We start from the raw sequence: 14,874 nt of genomic DNA on the forward strand, positions 1-14,874 counted from the left end.
ATATTTTTTTTGACAATAATCTATACATCATTTTTAAATTTTCTATCATAAATTAAGTTAAAAGCCGGCATGGGACCGTAACCGGTTGCAGACTCTTAAATTAAAACTTACGGCCCACAATTAACGCATCCGAAACCCGTGCAATAAGTGTCAAACAACTTTCTTCGGTCATGCTATAGGGTAACGTGTTGACTATAAAAAAATACCTTTTTAAGCTACTGCACTTTATTGCGAAAGGTCGTGTGTGAAAAGCAGTTTCTTATTGGCTTACATAAAGGTAACTGGCTAAGTAGATACTTAACTAAGTATATATATCAAATGTCATCCATTTCAGACACTGTCAAAAGTAAATCTACAGTATTTCCATTTCTCTTGCAGATTCGTGAGTGGCATATTAGATAGTAGACATTTAACGGTGTCCACAAATACAAATCCAAATGTCAATAAAAAATGTTAGGTGACGATGTGTCGACGATACGTGTGCCAACATTTTGTGGTATATTAATTTAAACAATTATTAGTTATTAATTAGAGTAAGGGAATCATGAAAAAATTCAAAAAAATGCGAAAGAAGCCGCTTCTTATTATATTGCCATGTTCAATTTAAAGGAGAAAGTGGATTTTGGCTGGTGCAAGAAAAACCACATTATATAAAACGAGTAAAAGTGTTTTGGTTTGCTATAAGTTAGACTGCTAAAAGTTAGACTGCAATAAACATAAATACAATAAGTCAAGTAATTGCTGTGACAAAATGATATGTTCACATATATGTTTAAATTAGTTAATCTTATATTATCTTCTTATTAATTTTTGTAAAAAATAAGTAAAAAATAAAAATAATAAAGTAATAAATTAAAAATAGAACCAAGAGAAGGTACATATCTCATATTGCCATATAAAGTGTATGATTTTTTTATTAAGTTAAATAAAAATAAATTCAAAGCGTTGTTTTCCCTTATAACACTTTCGCGTACATTTGCTCTATTTCAAAGGAAATCTGCTTGAATTCAGTCATAAATTAATAATACACATGTTTGTAAAAACAACCTACAAAAACCAGCATGGAAAAGCTTATGAGCTTATTAAAAAAGTGAAACTCTCTATGGCCATAGCAGGTACCTGGAGTGTGCTGTGTTCTTTATGGACTGCCCTGGCATACATTTAAATAATAATAACATATTTATGTAGGTATGTACTTGTCGACTATATGTATCTGTAACAGGCTTTAAAGGTTGCTCGCGCCAGTTTAGAGCTGGTAATTAAGACAGAGAAACTGCGGCACAAGGTCTTAAACATACTCCACGCAGGTAGAACGCAGCACAACTTTCTCGGTGACCTTTTCACACTTGAATAAAAAGAATCTAACTGGGAAGTAATTACAGTTGAATAAAAATATAAATATTGTCTATATTTAGTTTATTTTAATTAATCTTCGTCACACTTTAATTCGAATAAATATTAGATGTTTAGCACACTTCGATCAGGTAGAATACAGCACAACTTTCTCGATGACTTTACCACACATAAAAATATAAACTGGAAAGTATTAAAAAATGAAATAAGAATACAAATATTGTCATTATTTAATTTAATTTCATTACTTCATTTAATTTTATTTATTATAATTTAACTTTTTCTAGACATGTAGAATTCAGCACAACTTTCTCAATGACTTTTCCACACTTGAATGAAAGTAATCCATAACAGATGAAATAAAAATACAAATATTGTAATTATTCAATTCAATTTAATTAAATTTCATTTAATTCGTTACCTAAAATTAGAATAAATAGCTTAGCACACTAATCGCATATATATATCCGATAGTAATCGGCAAAGAGTTTAACCCGTGCACTTGCTGGCCAAGGTGCACATGAGAGTTCTGGGGCAGAAGACGAGCGTCTTGGAGCAGGTCATTTTGTGACCTCTCATCTGACCTTGGGCATTCTTGTAGCACACAAAGTAGCTGCTAATGGAGGTCTGATCTGGTATCTTATCTCCCTCCTTGCAGTAATATTTGCGCTTCTTCACCGACCCACTGATGTTGTTGTTGTTGTTGTTACTGATGATGGGCGCCATGGTGGGGGCGGGAGGCAAGGGGCGTGGCGTGGTGCTGGTCTCGGAATAACTCACCATATAGGAATCCAACAAGTTCTGCTCAATGCTGGAAGATGGTCCGGATGCAGCCGATTCTTGGGCGCTTCCATATTGCTGTAGAAGATTGGCAATGCTCTGAGCCTTCAATGCCGCCTCCTGACGTCGCTTCGCATCCGCCAGCATCTTGAGTGTCTCCATCTGCTGTCGCCTATTCTCCTCGATGGAGTAACCATTGAATTGCGGCATATTTCCACACTGTGCATATGTTTGAGCATCACAAATCCGCGTCTGTTTGTTGAAACCCGTGTAGGGGGGACAGGAATAGGAGAGGACTTTGCCATCCTTTTTGCTGCACACGAAATAGCGGGTGCAGTCCGTCTGATTGGGCTGGCGCACTCCCGCCTGGCAGGTGATGACCTCCACATTGCCCAGCTCCGACATGGCACCAGGCGATTGGGTCATCAAGGGGAGTATGGACTTTTGGAAGACATCCAAACTGATGAAGTTGCCATTAAAGTTGACCAGTTGTCCCACTGTAGATGGATACTTTGTCTTGGCGGGCATCACTTGTAGGCTATTACCAGGTGCTGTGCCCATGCCCATGCCCATACCCAATCCCGTGCTGAACATGCTCAGTCCCACATTACCCGCCGTATCGCTATAAATGCTGCTGCTCATGCTCGGAGTGGGACTAGGCAAATAGGGAGACTTAAACTGATGATAAGAGTGTTGGGATTGTGGAGATTGCTGAGAGTGTTGAGACTGTTGAGAGTGTTGAGAGTGTTGCTCGTTAGCCGCATTCTGGGACATGGTGTAGGTCTGCTCTACATACGAGCCAGGTGCTAATTGATGGCTCATGGAACCTCCGCTGCTGTAGGTCAGTACATGTTGTGGAGCGAGACGATTCCCGGCGTTAATTGATTCATTAGCTTCGGCTTCAGCATCAGCTTCCACTTCCATGCTTTCGATTTTCTGTGAATTGGGTCGTATTTTCACCTGACCTGGCTCAAGTTGTGTTGGAAACATGCCCAGTCTATTAATGGGATAACTCTCCGCCTGGAAAATGCTGTTTACATTGTTCTCATTGAGATGCGGACTGGGCGTATAATAGGTGGCAACTGTTGCCGGCGAGGGATGCACGGCAAAGGGACTCGGCGTTGTCTGGACAAACTCATTGGCATATGGAGCTGCATATTGTCCCGTATATTGATTGCTCATTTGGTCACTGAGATGCTGGGACTCGGTCTCGCAGTCGTCATGGTGGCTATAAATTTATTATAATAATTATTGCCATCATTATTATTATTATCATTATTATCATTGTTGTGATTCTTGTTAGGATTCCTGTGATTCCTGTCCAATTGAGGATAAAGTCCTAAGCTGTTGCCGTAGGTGTCGAGCACTTCCTTCTCCCCGGAACTGGTGCTCGACAAATGCACGGGAATGACATTGTTGTGGATTATTGTCGTCGTCGGTTGCTGCTGCTTCTTGTTCTTGTGATGCACATAGTGTGTGCTCCTTGGAGGCGATGGGGCGTCGTAGCTCTGCATGGGATAGTAGGATTGCTGGAAGGGATTGTTGTGCGGGGAGAGTATGACAGGTTGCAGTATCGGAGGTGCATAATAGGCGCTATTGTAGGCCGGATTGGGCAACACCTTGGGCAGATTCTGTGCCGCAATCATTTGCTTCGATAGCTCTAGCACCGTCTTCAAGGTCTCCTCCGATATCTTGGGCTCATGCTCGCTATACTCATGACTCTGACTCGGAATAGAACTCGAAATCGGACTGGGACTCTGTTGTTGCTGCTGCTCCGAGCTTAATCCATATTGGGGTAACGTAAACATTACGGAACCCTCGGGACGATTCACCACAATTTGTGAGTTGGCATAGCCAGGTCCATAGGAGGAGAAGGGTTGAGTATTCGATAGCATCAACTTGGTCTCCGGCTGCAGACGCTGCCTGGTCAGATGCTCCTGCAGACGCGTCTTATTCGGAGAAGGTTCCGGCAAGGGATTAGGTGAGTCCGTGGAGGAACTAATAGCCTGAGTTGTTGTGGTTGAAGGCACCTCTGTGCTTGTTGAATCCCTGTCATTCCCCGAGGGATTCAACATGTCATAGCGATTCTTTAGATCAAAGTGAGCGAGGAACGCATTCAGCTGATCCGGACGCATCTCCAGCTGTGGCTTATCCGTCTTCTGATAAGTCTGCTGCAATCCATCGATGAGCTGCGAGAGACGCTGTAGATGCGCCGTCAGATTAGGATCAATGGGGGAACTCCCAGCAGCATGTTGCTCCACACTGTGCAACGTGGAACTCGCCACCGAGATGGCTGTGGATTTTGTGCCCAGATTGTTGACACCTTCACGATTCTCGAGCGGCACTTGACCATCCAGATCGACCAATTCACCATCGCCGCTGGAATCGAATTGACTGACGGATGAGTTTTCATCCTCGCTGAGATCGGGTGCAGCTAAAGAAGAGTTCGTTTCCCCATCCTCCTGTTCCTCCTGCTCCTCGCTGCTCAACGTGGCGTCCAGCACGATCTGCACATTGTCATCGTTGTCGTTGTCATTATCCCTGAACAGAAGTTGTGCCTCCTTCTTGTTGTTCACAATCAATATATCCGCTTGATTTGGGGATGTTGTGGATGTGCTCGACAGTTCACTCGGCGTGATGCACTCCCAATCCTCGCCTGGCAACACACAGCTGCCCACATTATGCTCATAGACGAGTCCTTCCTTGCACTTGATGGGCAACCAGACATGAGATTTGGAGGGCAGCTCTCGACACTTGTAGTAAGCGTCACAGCGCGTCTTATGGGGGCGTGACTTTTCAGGGCATGGTTTACCTGGGCATGCACAGTTCATACATGAAGAAGAGGTAGAAAGAAAGAGAAGAAGACTGATTTGTAGATTTAATTTTTTGTTATTATTTCAGTTATTAAGAACCTGTATTTGTAAGATATTAATATTTCTAATCTAATATATAACACTGATAAAATAATCCTTTTCGAAAACCAAAACTATTGTTATCATTTTTTAACAAGATAACTTTAAGAAGAAATCTCAAATACAATTGTACCATGTTTTCTCTTATTTGACAAAAGGTCTTTAAGCAAATACTTTTTTTTTTTAACTAAAAGTTTTTGTCTTTTGTAGGTTTGTTCTTGAACACGTAGATATTAGAGATTACACTGATAAAATAAAAACACATTTCTAAAATCGAGAACAAATAAACTCAAGGAATACAACTGTACGATCACTATGTTTTCTCTTTTTTGGCGTAAGGTCTTCAAATTAATATTTTTCTCAAAAAGAAAAAATAAAAATAAAATATCGCTGGGTATGTATGTAGGTTTCTGAATATCCGAGTTATAAAAGTAATTTGTAAGCAATGATCTTTAGGATACATGACAAATGACAAAATCCTGATGTGCCTTGAAAGTTATAAAAACATTGGTTTAGATTTTCTATATTTTTTGCTTTTTTAATATGAAAGTTTCGTTTTAGTTATTTATTCATTTAATTTTTCACAATAACAATTCATGTACACATTTATATATATTACAATTTCTTAATTTTTTTTTTTATTCACAGCAATCACATTTGTTTTTACCTTCCGAAAAGTAAAAGAGTCCCGTTAAAAGACACGCATATATGACAAGACCACGCATTTCGTTAATATATGTCGAGTTTTATTTATATATCCTTTTCGCTCTTACACTAATTTGGCAAAATATCCGACTCTAAGTTTTAACTTCCGCTCTGGACAAAGCGCGCGTTACGAATGAATGCACATCCGAGGTTTGACCAACATTAAATTTTAATAATTTTCTCTTTGCGTCACGTTCGTTCTCGGTATAAAAAAAAACGCGGCTCGGAGAAATGTAAACATGGCCAACAAGCAGCGCTCGAATATCGAGCAAAGTGTGAAATATACTGGACTCTCAACTTACTCTCATACGCTCAACAGACGGAAGGAAAGGTATTAATTGTTTAGACAAATAACCACTTGTTTCGCATACGACGCGAATAGAAGCAGAAGCAATTTCACTTTTATATGGACATTAACAGTAATTTACATATACTTTTTATTTTTATTTCATATATATTAAAGAATATATATATTTTCTTTTTATAAAAATTATTATTTATTCAAACATAACGATTTATTCTCTTCAGTGATCGAATGAATCGTGAGCAGAACAATATATCGATACAAAATAATCTAAGCGATATACTATCGTACTATCGTGCATACTTTTTGGTATTTATTTTTTAGTTTCTAAGCAGTAATTTGCAGTAAAAATTATCAATTTAATAATTACTTAATTTGGAGTTAGATTAACCATATTGGAGTTTTTAAGTTGTTTAACTAAATTAAAAAATTTGATTAAATTCAATACATTGCACTAAAGGAATAAATAGCTGGCTGCATGTGAAAAATATCAAAAATTGCAAAGCAAAGTAGTTTAAGTGCTGGGCAGCTTATCACCGGCCTCTCGACAAAAATATTTCTAAAAGAATAAAATATTTAAGCTGCGCGCGTGTAGGTAAGGAGAAAATTGCTTATGAGGAGTAACGTACAATCTTATACCTAAAATATACCAGAACATCTGGTAATTAATAAATACTAAATCAGTATTAACTATAATTCTAAAAAAAATATTAAATAATCGACCAAATTCTAAAAAAAATGTTGAAACGATTCTACCTTTAATATAAAGAAAAACTTAAAAAAAAAAGCGTTAAATTTTGTAAGTTGCAACTGTTTTTGGAATTTAATTAAAATGATACATGTTGCCAGATCGGAAATATTTGCAGGGTGGCAACCAAATCAGTGTGCCCACACCAGTGCTGTCAAGTTTTTAGAGGGAACAATAGCTGCTATTTTTTGCCAATGCATTGATTGTGCCTATTAAAACAATGCCAACTAAAATACAAAATGCAAAGCAATAACTGTCAAGTGCATCGTGCGCGTAATACACAAACCAATTAACAAGCAACGTGATTACTGTTTTTTCGTTAACTTACAGACACACACACACACACACATAGTGAACTGTATACTAATTGTAGGGTAGCAAGTGCAGAAGGTAAGCAAATCGCTCGGTAAGCAGAACCTACCAGAGCACACAGGTAAAGAAGGTAGATAACTCCCATACGAAAAAATGAAAAAGAAAAAAACGCCTTTGTGCATTGGAATGTGCGTCGCAGTTTTTTGTTAGTTTACCAAGTGACAAGAAGGCTGTGTCAGCGTTGCCGCGACCTTTGCCTCAATTACAAACAAACGCAAGTGACATACATACATACTTACAAATGTACATATGTACACACATATACACTTTGCATAGCGGTGGTGTGCGTTACATGACTATGAATTTAACTGACTTTATGTGTTGTGTTGCGTGCGGGTGTTAAATATATAGACAGACATAGTAAGACGGTCAGACAGACAGCCAGAATGACATATACACATATGTTTGTTTCTTCTACTCTTCAGGTGTTCCAATGTCCGCGCCCCCAATCGATCCCCACCCCACAACTGCATTGGTAAATGTATGTGCGTGTGTTTCTGTATTGGTGTATCAATGTATTCTTAAGCATTTATTTCGCTTCAGTTATTGACATCAAGAAAAACACAAAAACATACATACATACATATATACTTGCTTACATGCATGTAATGCCGCAGCTGTTGTCTCGCTTCGCTGATTATATACACACATACACACATATTTTAGTTTCCTTTTGCCTATAATCGTAGCTTGCCCTCTTCATTCATGCATATATATATACTTATATATGTAGATATGTAAGCATGTGTGTGTGTGTGTATATATATACATTTGTATGTACATGATAACAGCAGCAACATTTTGCTCCAGTCTCGTCATCCGCTCTTTGTTTACCGAGTATTAATAAATCTTCGATTGTTGTTGTTGTCATACCCTGTACGTCATGAAATGTTGCGTAAAGTTTCTGCATTAATTGCTAATAACAGAAGAAGAAGAAGCAGCTTGATCAACAGCTGAGCTTATCCAGTTTATCCGTTGACCAAAACGGATAATAAAGTAGGCATTCCCCTGTATTTTGCTTTAGCTATTCACAGGGTATTTTCTCATTCAACACCTTCGATTATTAATATTTGCAGGCAATTCGCAAGTGCGTTTACTTACGAAATTCAAGTAAAAGTGAAATCTCTTACACCTGCCAGCTAATTAAGTCATTACTCACATTCCAAATTCAACAAATAATTTGGTTTAAATTCTCACAAGATTCTAATCAAATATAAATAGCAGGACCTGCCAATGTACTAACAAATATCTAAGTAAATATAATTTGCAAGCGACTTTGACAATGAATTAAAATATATGCAAAATCAACAAACGATTGAAGATAAACAATTAAAATTGCAGGCAAAGTGCAGCTTTAATTTCAAGACAAGTGAAAATGTATGTGCATATGGAAATTGTATAGAAATTGTATTTGAACGTGTATTTTTTGTTGATAGTGACTCATTCTGGTGATTATACAATTTATTGTGTGTGTGCGTGATATCAAAATTACAGTTAACAATACACGCATACATGTGGGATATGTGTGTGTACTTAGGGATTGTTGGGAAATACACAATAACTCACATTATACATGTACAGTTAGTACAGTAATTGTTTTGATAAAATTAAAAATTCACACTTTTGAATTTGATAAAAACAAAATTTAAAATGTAGTTCCTAGAACAAGTTTAAAAAAAGTAGGTCCATGTGGTTTGTTGTACTTATAAATATTTTACTTAGTCAAAACAATTACTTGACTAACTGTACTTTTTTTATCTTACTTCAATCGCAATTTATTGCAAACAAATGCTTAAGATTTTTTAATTTTCTTTTGTATTTATGTGACTTTTGGGAATTGTTATTGGTCCCCAGTTTATTTTTAAATTCTAAGATTTCACTTTTATCAGTTTTGTATTTTGCACTTTATTTCTAATAGCTTTTGATAAACAAAGTATGCCCAGTAATTATTTAAGGAACTAAATAATTTGAACACACTATGTCAAGTAATGGTTTTAACATAGAAAACAATTCACCTATTTTATTTAAAAAAAAAAAATTATGTTCTTGTTTTCGCAATATCTTAACGCTCTTTATAAAAACTTAAAAATAAAATATTGACAACCATTCTATAGGAAACGTTATACATTTAATACTATATATAAAATAAAATTTATTGAAAACATCGCATTACCAATTATATGTGTTTTATTATATAAGACACTGTATCATAGTGGAACTAATAATTTTTTTCCCCAAATGTATCGGCAATTATTTTCTTTTGAAATTATTTACATGGCATACTTTAATAACTTTTTATTTCTATAAAATTTAACATTTAATATTTCACTTATTAAATTGAGAACAAAAATCAGAAATTTTTACAAAATAAAATATGTAATTGAGTAAAAAATGTTATGGGACATTGTTGTCTGACTTATCCTTTCTCTGGAGACTCTCCGAGAGAGACAGCTGTTGTTGTGAACTTGCTTCTGACTCTTGATTTTCGTCATATGCATTAACTTCCTCTACACATAGCCGGCAATCTTATCAAAGTTGTAGTCACAGTCTAAGTGTTGATAACCTGAATCAGATTTCAATTTGGCAACAAATAATCAACAATCTATTTTGGCTGCTTCTCTCTTTTACTGCTTGTAGCTCTCTCAGGAGCTGAGCAGGAACTCTAGGCGTGAAGATAAACTAGCAGTTAGAAGCAGCGATTAAATGGCTGATGGTAATGGCCAGGCAGCAGCTGGAGCTTCCCGTGCTGCCAACAACGGTGTCCAAGATGCCTCAATGCAGACAGTAAACACCGGCGCTGGGATAACGAATCAACCGGGAACATCTAGTACTGCCACCCAAGTGGGCGGTGCCAGTGAAGGAGCAAGTGGTGTAAGTAGAAGCGGGAGTGGGAGTGGAAATGGGAATGCAAGTGGAAGTGGAAGTGGCAATCAAGGGTATTATCAATTAAGTGTGACAAGTGAGTATCGATAGAACTGTTATTTGTCACTTGAAATTGATTGGAATTTTGGAATTTGTAACTCACAGTTGAGGAGGCATCGTTGCGAAACAATGGATTCCTCAAGCCGAATCCCTACGTGGAACTGCTGATAGACAGCAAGAGCAAACGCAAGACGGATCTGGTGAAAAACAGCTATCTGCCCAAATGGAACGAGGAGTTTACAGTGCTGGCAAGTGAATTTCTTAATAATATGTAGAATTACCAACTAAAGATAGTCTATTTATCCATAGATCACACCCAATTCGACGCTGCACTTCAAAGTGTTGGACCATTCGAGTTTTCGCAAGGATGCCATGCTTGGAGAGCGTGTCATTCATCTGGCCCACATACTGCAGCATTATAATGGACGCTGCGAGTTCCTTGAACTGACCATCGATCTGTTTGTCACCTCCAAGTCGGACAATCGACAGACGAAGAGCGGCGAATTGGTGGCTATTCTCAATGGTCTCAAGCTGGACATGAGCAAAGTGATTCAGTTGCCACAGAATGGAGCTGCCGTCCAGCCTGTGGTGAATCCCGTGGTCACTGATGCTGCCACCGCCGGACGCAGTTGTATGATCTATGGCGGAGTTCGGGCGAGGATGCGTTTGCGCTCCAGCAATGCCGAGCCACAGGCGGCAACCCGTTCCCCGCTGCCCAATGGAGCACCACCAGCGGAACAAAGGCGCTCAACGGCGCCGCCAGTGTGGGAACAACAACAACAGCAGCAGTTGGCATCACAGCCACCACCACCAACACGCTTAGTAAATGGCAGCGCTGCGGCTGTGCCGCAGACAGCTCCATATCCACAGCAACCGCCGGCCCCTGCACAGGTGCAACAACAGAGTCCAGAGGTGTTCGGCAATGGCACCGTGGTAAATGGACTGTACATGTCCAATGGTCTGGTGCATCCGGCCTCCTGTACCAATGTGCTGCCTGTGAGCAACGGCACCGATACCCAGCTGCCAACGCAGCCGGCAGAGGATGAGCTGTTGCCAGCTGGCTGGGAGATACGGCTGGATCAGTATGGGCGAAGGTACTACGTGGATCACAATACACGCTCCACATACTGGGAGAAGCCAACGCCGTTGCCACCGGGCTGGGAGATACGCAAGGATGTCCGAGGTCGTGTTTACTACGTGGATCACAACACAAGGAAGACAACCTGGCAGCGACCCAACAGCGAACGCCTGATGCACTTCCAGCACTGGCAGGGCCAACGTGCCCATGTGGTGGCACAGGGTAATCAACGGTTCCTTTACTCGCAGCAGCAACAACAGCCAACGGCTGTCACAGCGCCGGTGACACAGGATGATGAGGATGCGCTTGGCCCGCTGCCCGATGGCTGGGAGAAGAAAGTGCAATCCGACAATCGTGTGTACTTTGTGAATCACAAGAATCGCACCACGCAATGGGAGGATCCACGTACGCAGGGCCAGGAGGTGAGCCTCATTAATGAGGGACCACTTCCACCTGGCTGGGAGATACGCTACACGGCGGCCGGCGAGCGATTCTTTGTGGATCACAATACGCGACGTACCACCTTTGAGGATCCACGTCCGGGCGCGCCAAAGGGCGCCAAGGGAGTTTATGGTGTGCCACGCGCCTACGAGCGCAGCTTCCGTTGGAAGTTGTCCCAGTTCCGTTACCTGTGCCAGAGCAATGCGCTGCCCTCGCATATCAAGATCACCGTCACCCGGCAGACGCTCTTCGAGGACTCGTATCATCAAATCATGCGATTGCCCGCCTACGAGCTACGCCGTCGCCTGTACATCATCTTCCGTGGCGAGGAAGGTCTCGATTACGGCGGCGTGTCGCGGGAGTGGTTCTTCCTGCTGTCGCACGAGGTGCTTAATCCCATGTACTGTCTGTTCGAGTACGCGAACAAGAACAACTACAGCCTGCAAATCAATCCCGCTTCCTATGTCAATCCGGATCATTTGCAGTATTTCAAGTTCATTGGACGATTCATTGCCATGGCCCTGTATCATGGTAGGTTCATCTACAGTGGCTTCACCATGCCCTTCTACAAGCGCATGCTGAACAAGAAGCTGACCATCAAGGACATTGAGACGATTGATCCCGAGTTCTACAATTCCCTCATCTGGGTAAAGGACAATAACATTGACGAGTGTGGGCTCGAACTCTGGTTCAGCGTGGACTTTGAAGTCCTTGGACAGATCATTCATCACGAGCTGAAAGAGAATGGTGAAAAGGAGCGCGTTACCGAGGAGAATAAGGAGGAGTATATCACACTCATGACCGAGTGGCGCATGACTCGGTAATTACTTGACTTAATCTTGTGCTGAAGGGCATCTTTAACAGGTTTTTTTTTTTATTTCAGCGGCATTGAGCAGCAGACCAAGACGTTCCTAGAGGGATTCAACGAAGTTGTGCCTTTGGAATGGCTGAAATACTTTGATGAACGCGAACTGGAGCTGATACTGTGTGGCATGCAGGACGTGGATGTCGAAGATTGGCAAAGAAACACCATCTACAGGCACTACAATCGCAATTCCAAGCAAGTCGTCTGGTTCTGGCAGGTGAGCTCAAGCTAAATCATTTCTTTAACATCCCTCTAACCGAATTCATTTCCAGTTTGTGCGGGAAACGGACAATGAGAAGCGTGCGCGTCTGCTGCAGTTTGTGACTGGCACATGTCGTGTTCCCGTCGGCGGATTTGCCGAGCTAATGGGCTCCAATGGACCGCAACGTTTCTGCATCGAAAAGGTGGGCAAGGAAACGTGGCTGCCGAGATCCCATACGTGTTTCAATCGGCTCGATTTGCCGCCTTACAAGAGCTACGATCAGCTGGTGGAGAAATTGACCTTTGCCATTGAGGAGACTGAGGGCTTCTGCCAGGAATGAGTGGTAGTCGATTTGTGGTCAGTTTGTTGATTAATGTTTAATTCCAATTGAGCGTCCCGTTGTCGTCCGTTACGTTGATAGTTACTGTTATTATTACATGCCTCTATGTACATACATACACGTATGTAGCACTATTATGTACACGTACATTTTTATCGTGGTGTCCCTCGATGGGATTCCAATTCCTAAGTTCGCATTAACACCTCCTAGCTCTGTAAACACACACGATTATTCTTATTTCTAGGCGTCTTTTGGCTCAATCTTTGCACTCTAAGTTAAGTTTCGGCCATATGCTCTATACATTAAATACATAGAAATTCCCACATTTATATGGCTTGTGTTGTGTTTTTAAACTATCAAAATGTTAACTTGTTACGTCACTCAAACGGTCCACAAACAATACAAAACAAAATAAAAGCATAATAGACATGTAAGACACGCAACAACCTGAGCAATAAACAAATTATGTCAAATTTTATGTTCACTTTATAGAGTTCTACTATATATGTAGTTTGTAAATAATTCATAATGCTATGTTAACAATCAAATAATCATTTATTTGGCCATCATTGTAAAGTGCAACTTTAAATGCGATACATAGGAACAAGTTTTTAACTGTTTTACAATTGTTTAGCACATCAAAAAATTTTAAATATCAATACACAAAATGCAAAAAAGCGAAATATATAAAATATACAAATAACATGAGAACTTTAAACACCGCGAAAAAAAAGTAAAAAAACTATATTATAAAAAAACGGAAATAAAAAAAAAACAATTGCAAAAACACACTTAAAACAATAACTATATAAATCAAATAGCAATAATTGTTGTTAACAAAATGTAGAGCAAAAACACGAGTCGTAAATTTGAGTAAAGGCAATTTGAGAACTAAGTATATTTTCATGTTCTACATAGAAATGTACATTAATACGAGTATGTAGGTATGAACGTTGTGTAAAGAAGGCGCAAAAGTTGCTAAATTCTATTATTATACATATATACATTATAAATATTTAATTAGTTTAATGCAACGTGTACTGTATTATATAAAATAAATGCAAAATTATTTAGTGATATGCGAAATTGGCTACCGCACAATTTTCCAACTAACTAACTATATTATTAAAACCAATCGGGATCCCTCTTAATCTAATGTGGATTAGTTATTGAAATATTTGCTTATGATTTACTCATTTTAAGCATTTGCCGACGAAGAACAATGCTACATTTCATTTATGGCAATTAAAACATAAACTGTAACTAGGTGATTTTATTTTGCAATAAAGCGGTGGTTAAGTTAAAAAATCATTTATTGCTGATACACCTTTATTTTACAGGTGCTGCTCGAATTTAACAAGCTGCTTTATTATTTATTGCCGCAAAATTACAAAACGCAGCAGTTGAAAAAAATAAAACAACAAAAAAGAAAGGGTAATAACAACATTAATAAGGAAACCAAGCCATTTAACACCATTACACTGTCGTCACCGCTGGGCGCCCAACACCCAACTTATGTTTCTGGGCTCCCGGGAAAAGGCTTGACGTGTGCATTTTTTGCAATTAAGTGCGATGTTTGCTATAGTGGGCGAGGCTATCACTGCGTGCGCTTACATAGTTTAAAGCTTTATTTTATTTTCATATATGATTTAAAACTAAGGGAAGTATTGATTTTTTTGCAAGAAATAATAATACTGCTTCTTAATTTGATGCCAAATGAATATTGACTTAAATTAATCGCAGTTAACGTTTCGATAATACATTCATCGTGATGCAACGATCGATATGCACTCTGTGATCTAAAATTGGTAATGGAGCTTTTCCGGGAAAAAAGGCTGTCACATGTTTCAAT

The 14,874-nt window shown here is 39.4% G+C and overlaps 2 protein-coding genes across 3 annotated transcripts; one reads left to right on the forward strand and one right to left on the reverse strand.

Moving 5' to 3' along the window:
* Positions 1-1,805: 1,805 nt before the first annotated feature.
* LOC117781320 lies at positions 1,806-5,770 on the reverse strand. The gene is given in 3 exon segments (XM_034618063.1): positions 1,806-3,312; positions 3,315-4,945; positions 5,713-5,770. Coding segments are annotated over 3 exon segments (3,159 nt in total). The 3' UTR covers positions 1,806-1,842.
* Positions 5,771-6,950: 1,180 nt separating this feature from the next.
* LOC117779851 (E3 ubiquitin-protein ligase Su(dx)) lies at positions 6,951-14,127 on the forward strand. 2 transcript variants are annotated; one of them, XM_034616172.1, is made up of 6 exons: positions 6,951-7,244; positions 9,812-10,133; positions 10,202-10,344; positions 10,406-12,435; positions 12,499-12,697; positions 12,753-14,127. In XM_034616172.1, exons 2-6 carry the CDS (start codon positions 9,878-9,880, stop codon positions 13,020-13,022), a joined length of 2,898 nt encoding a protein of 965 aa, XP_034472063.1. In that variant the 5' UTR covers positions 6,951-7,244; positions 9,812-9,877; the 3' UTR covers positions 13,023-14,127. The 2 variants fall into 2 exon arrangements, with proteins under 2 accessions (XP_034472063.1, XP_034472062.1); XM_034616171.1 differs by having other exon boundaries at positions 6,951-7,192.
* Positions 14,128-14,874: the final 747 nt, after the last annotated feature.

This window comes from Drosophila innubila, assembly GCF_004354385.1.
Source record: "Drosophila innubila isolate TH190305 chromosome 2L unlocalized genomic scaffold, UK_Dinn_1.0 4_B_2L, whole genome shotgun sequence".
Taxonomy (NCBI): domain Eukaryota; kingdom Metazoa; phylum Arthropoda; class Insecta; order Diptera; family Drosophilidae; genus Drosophila; species Drosophila innubila.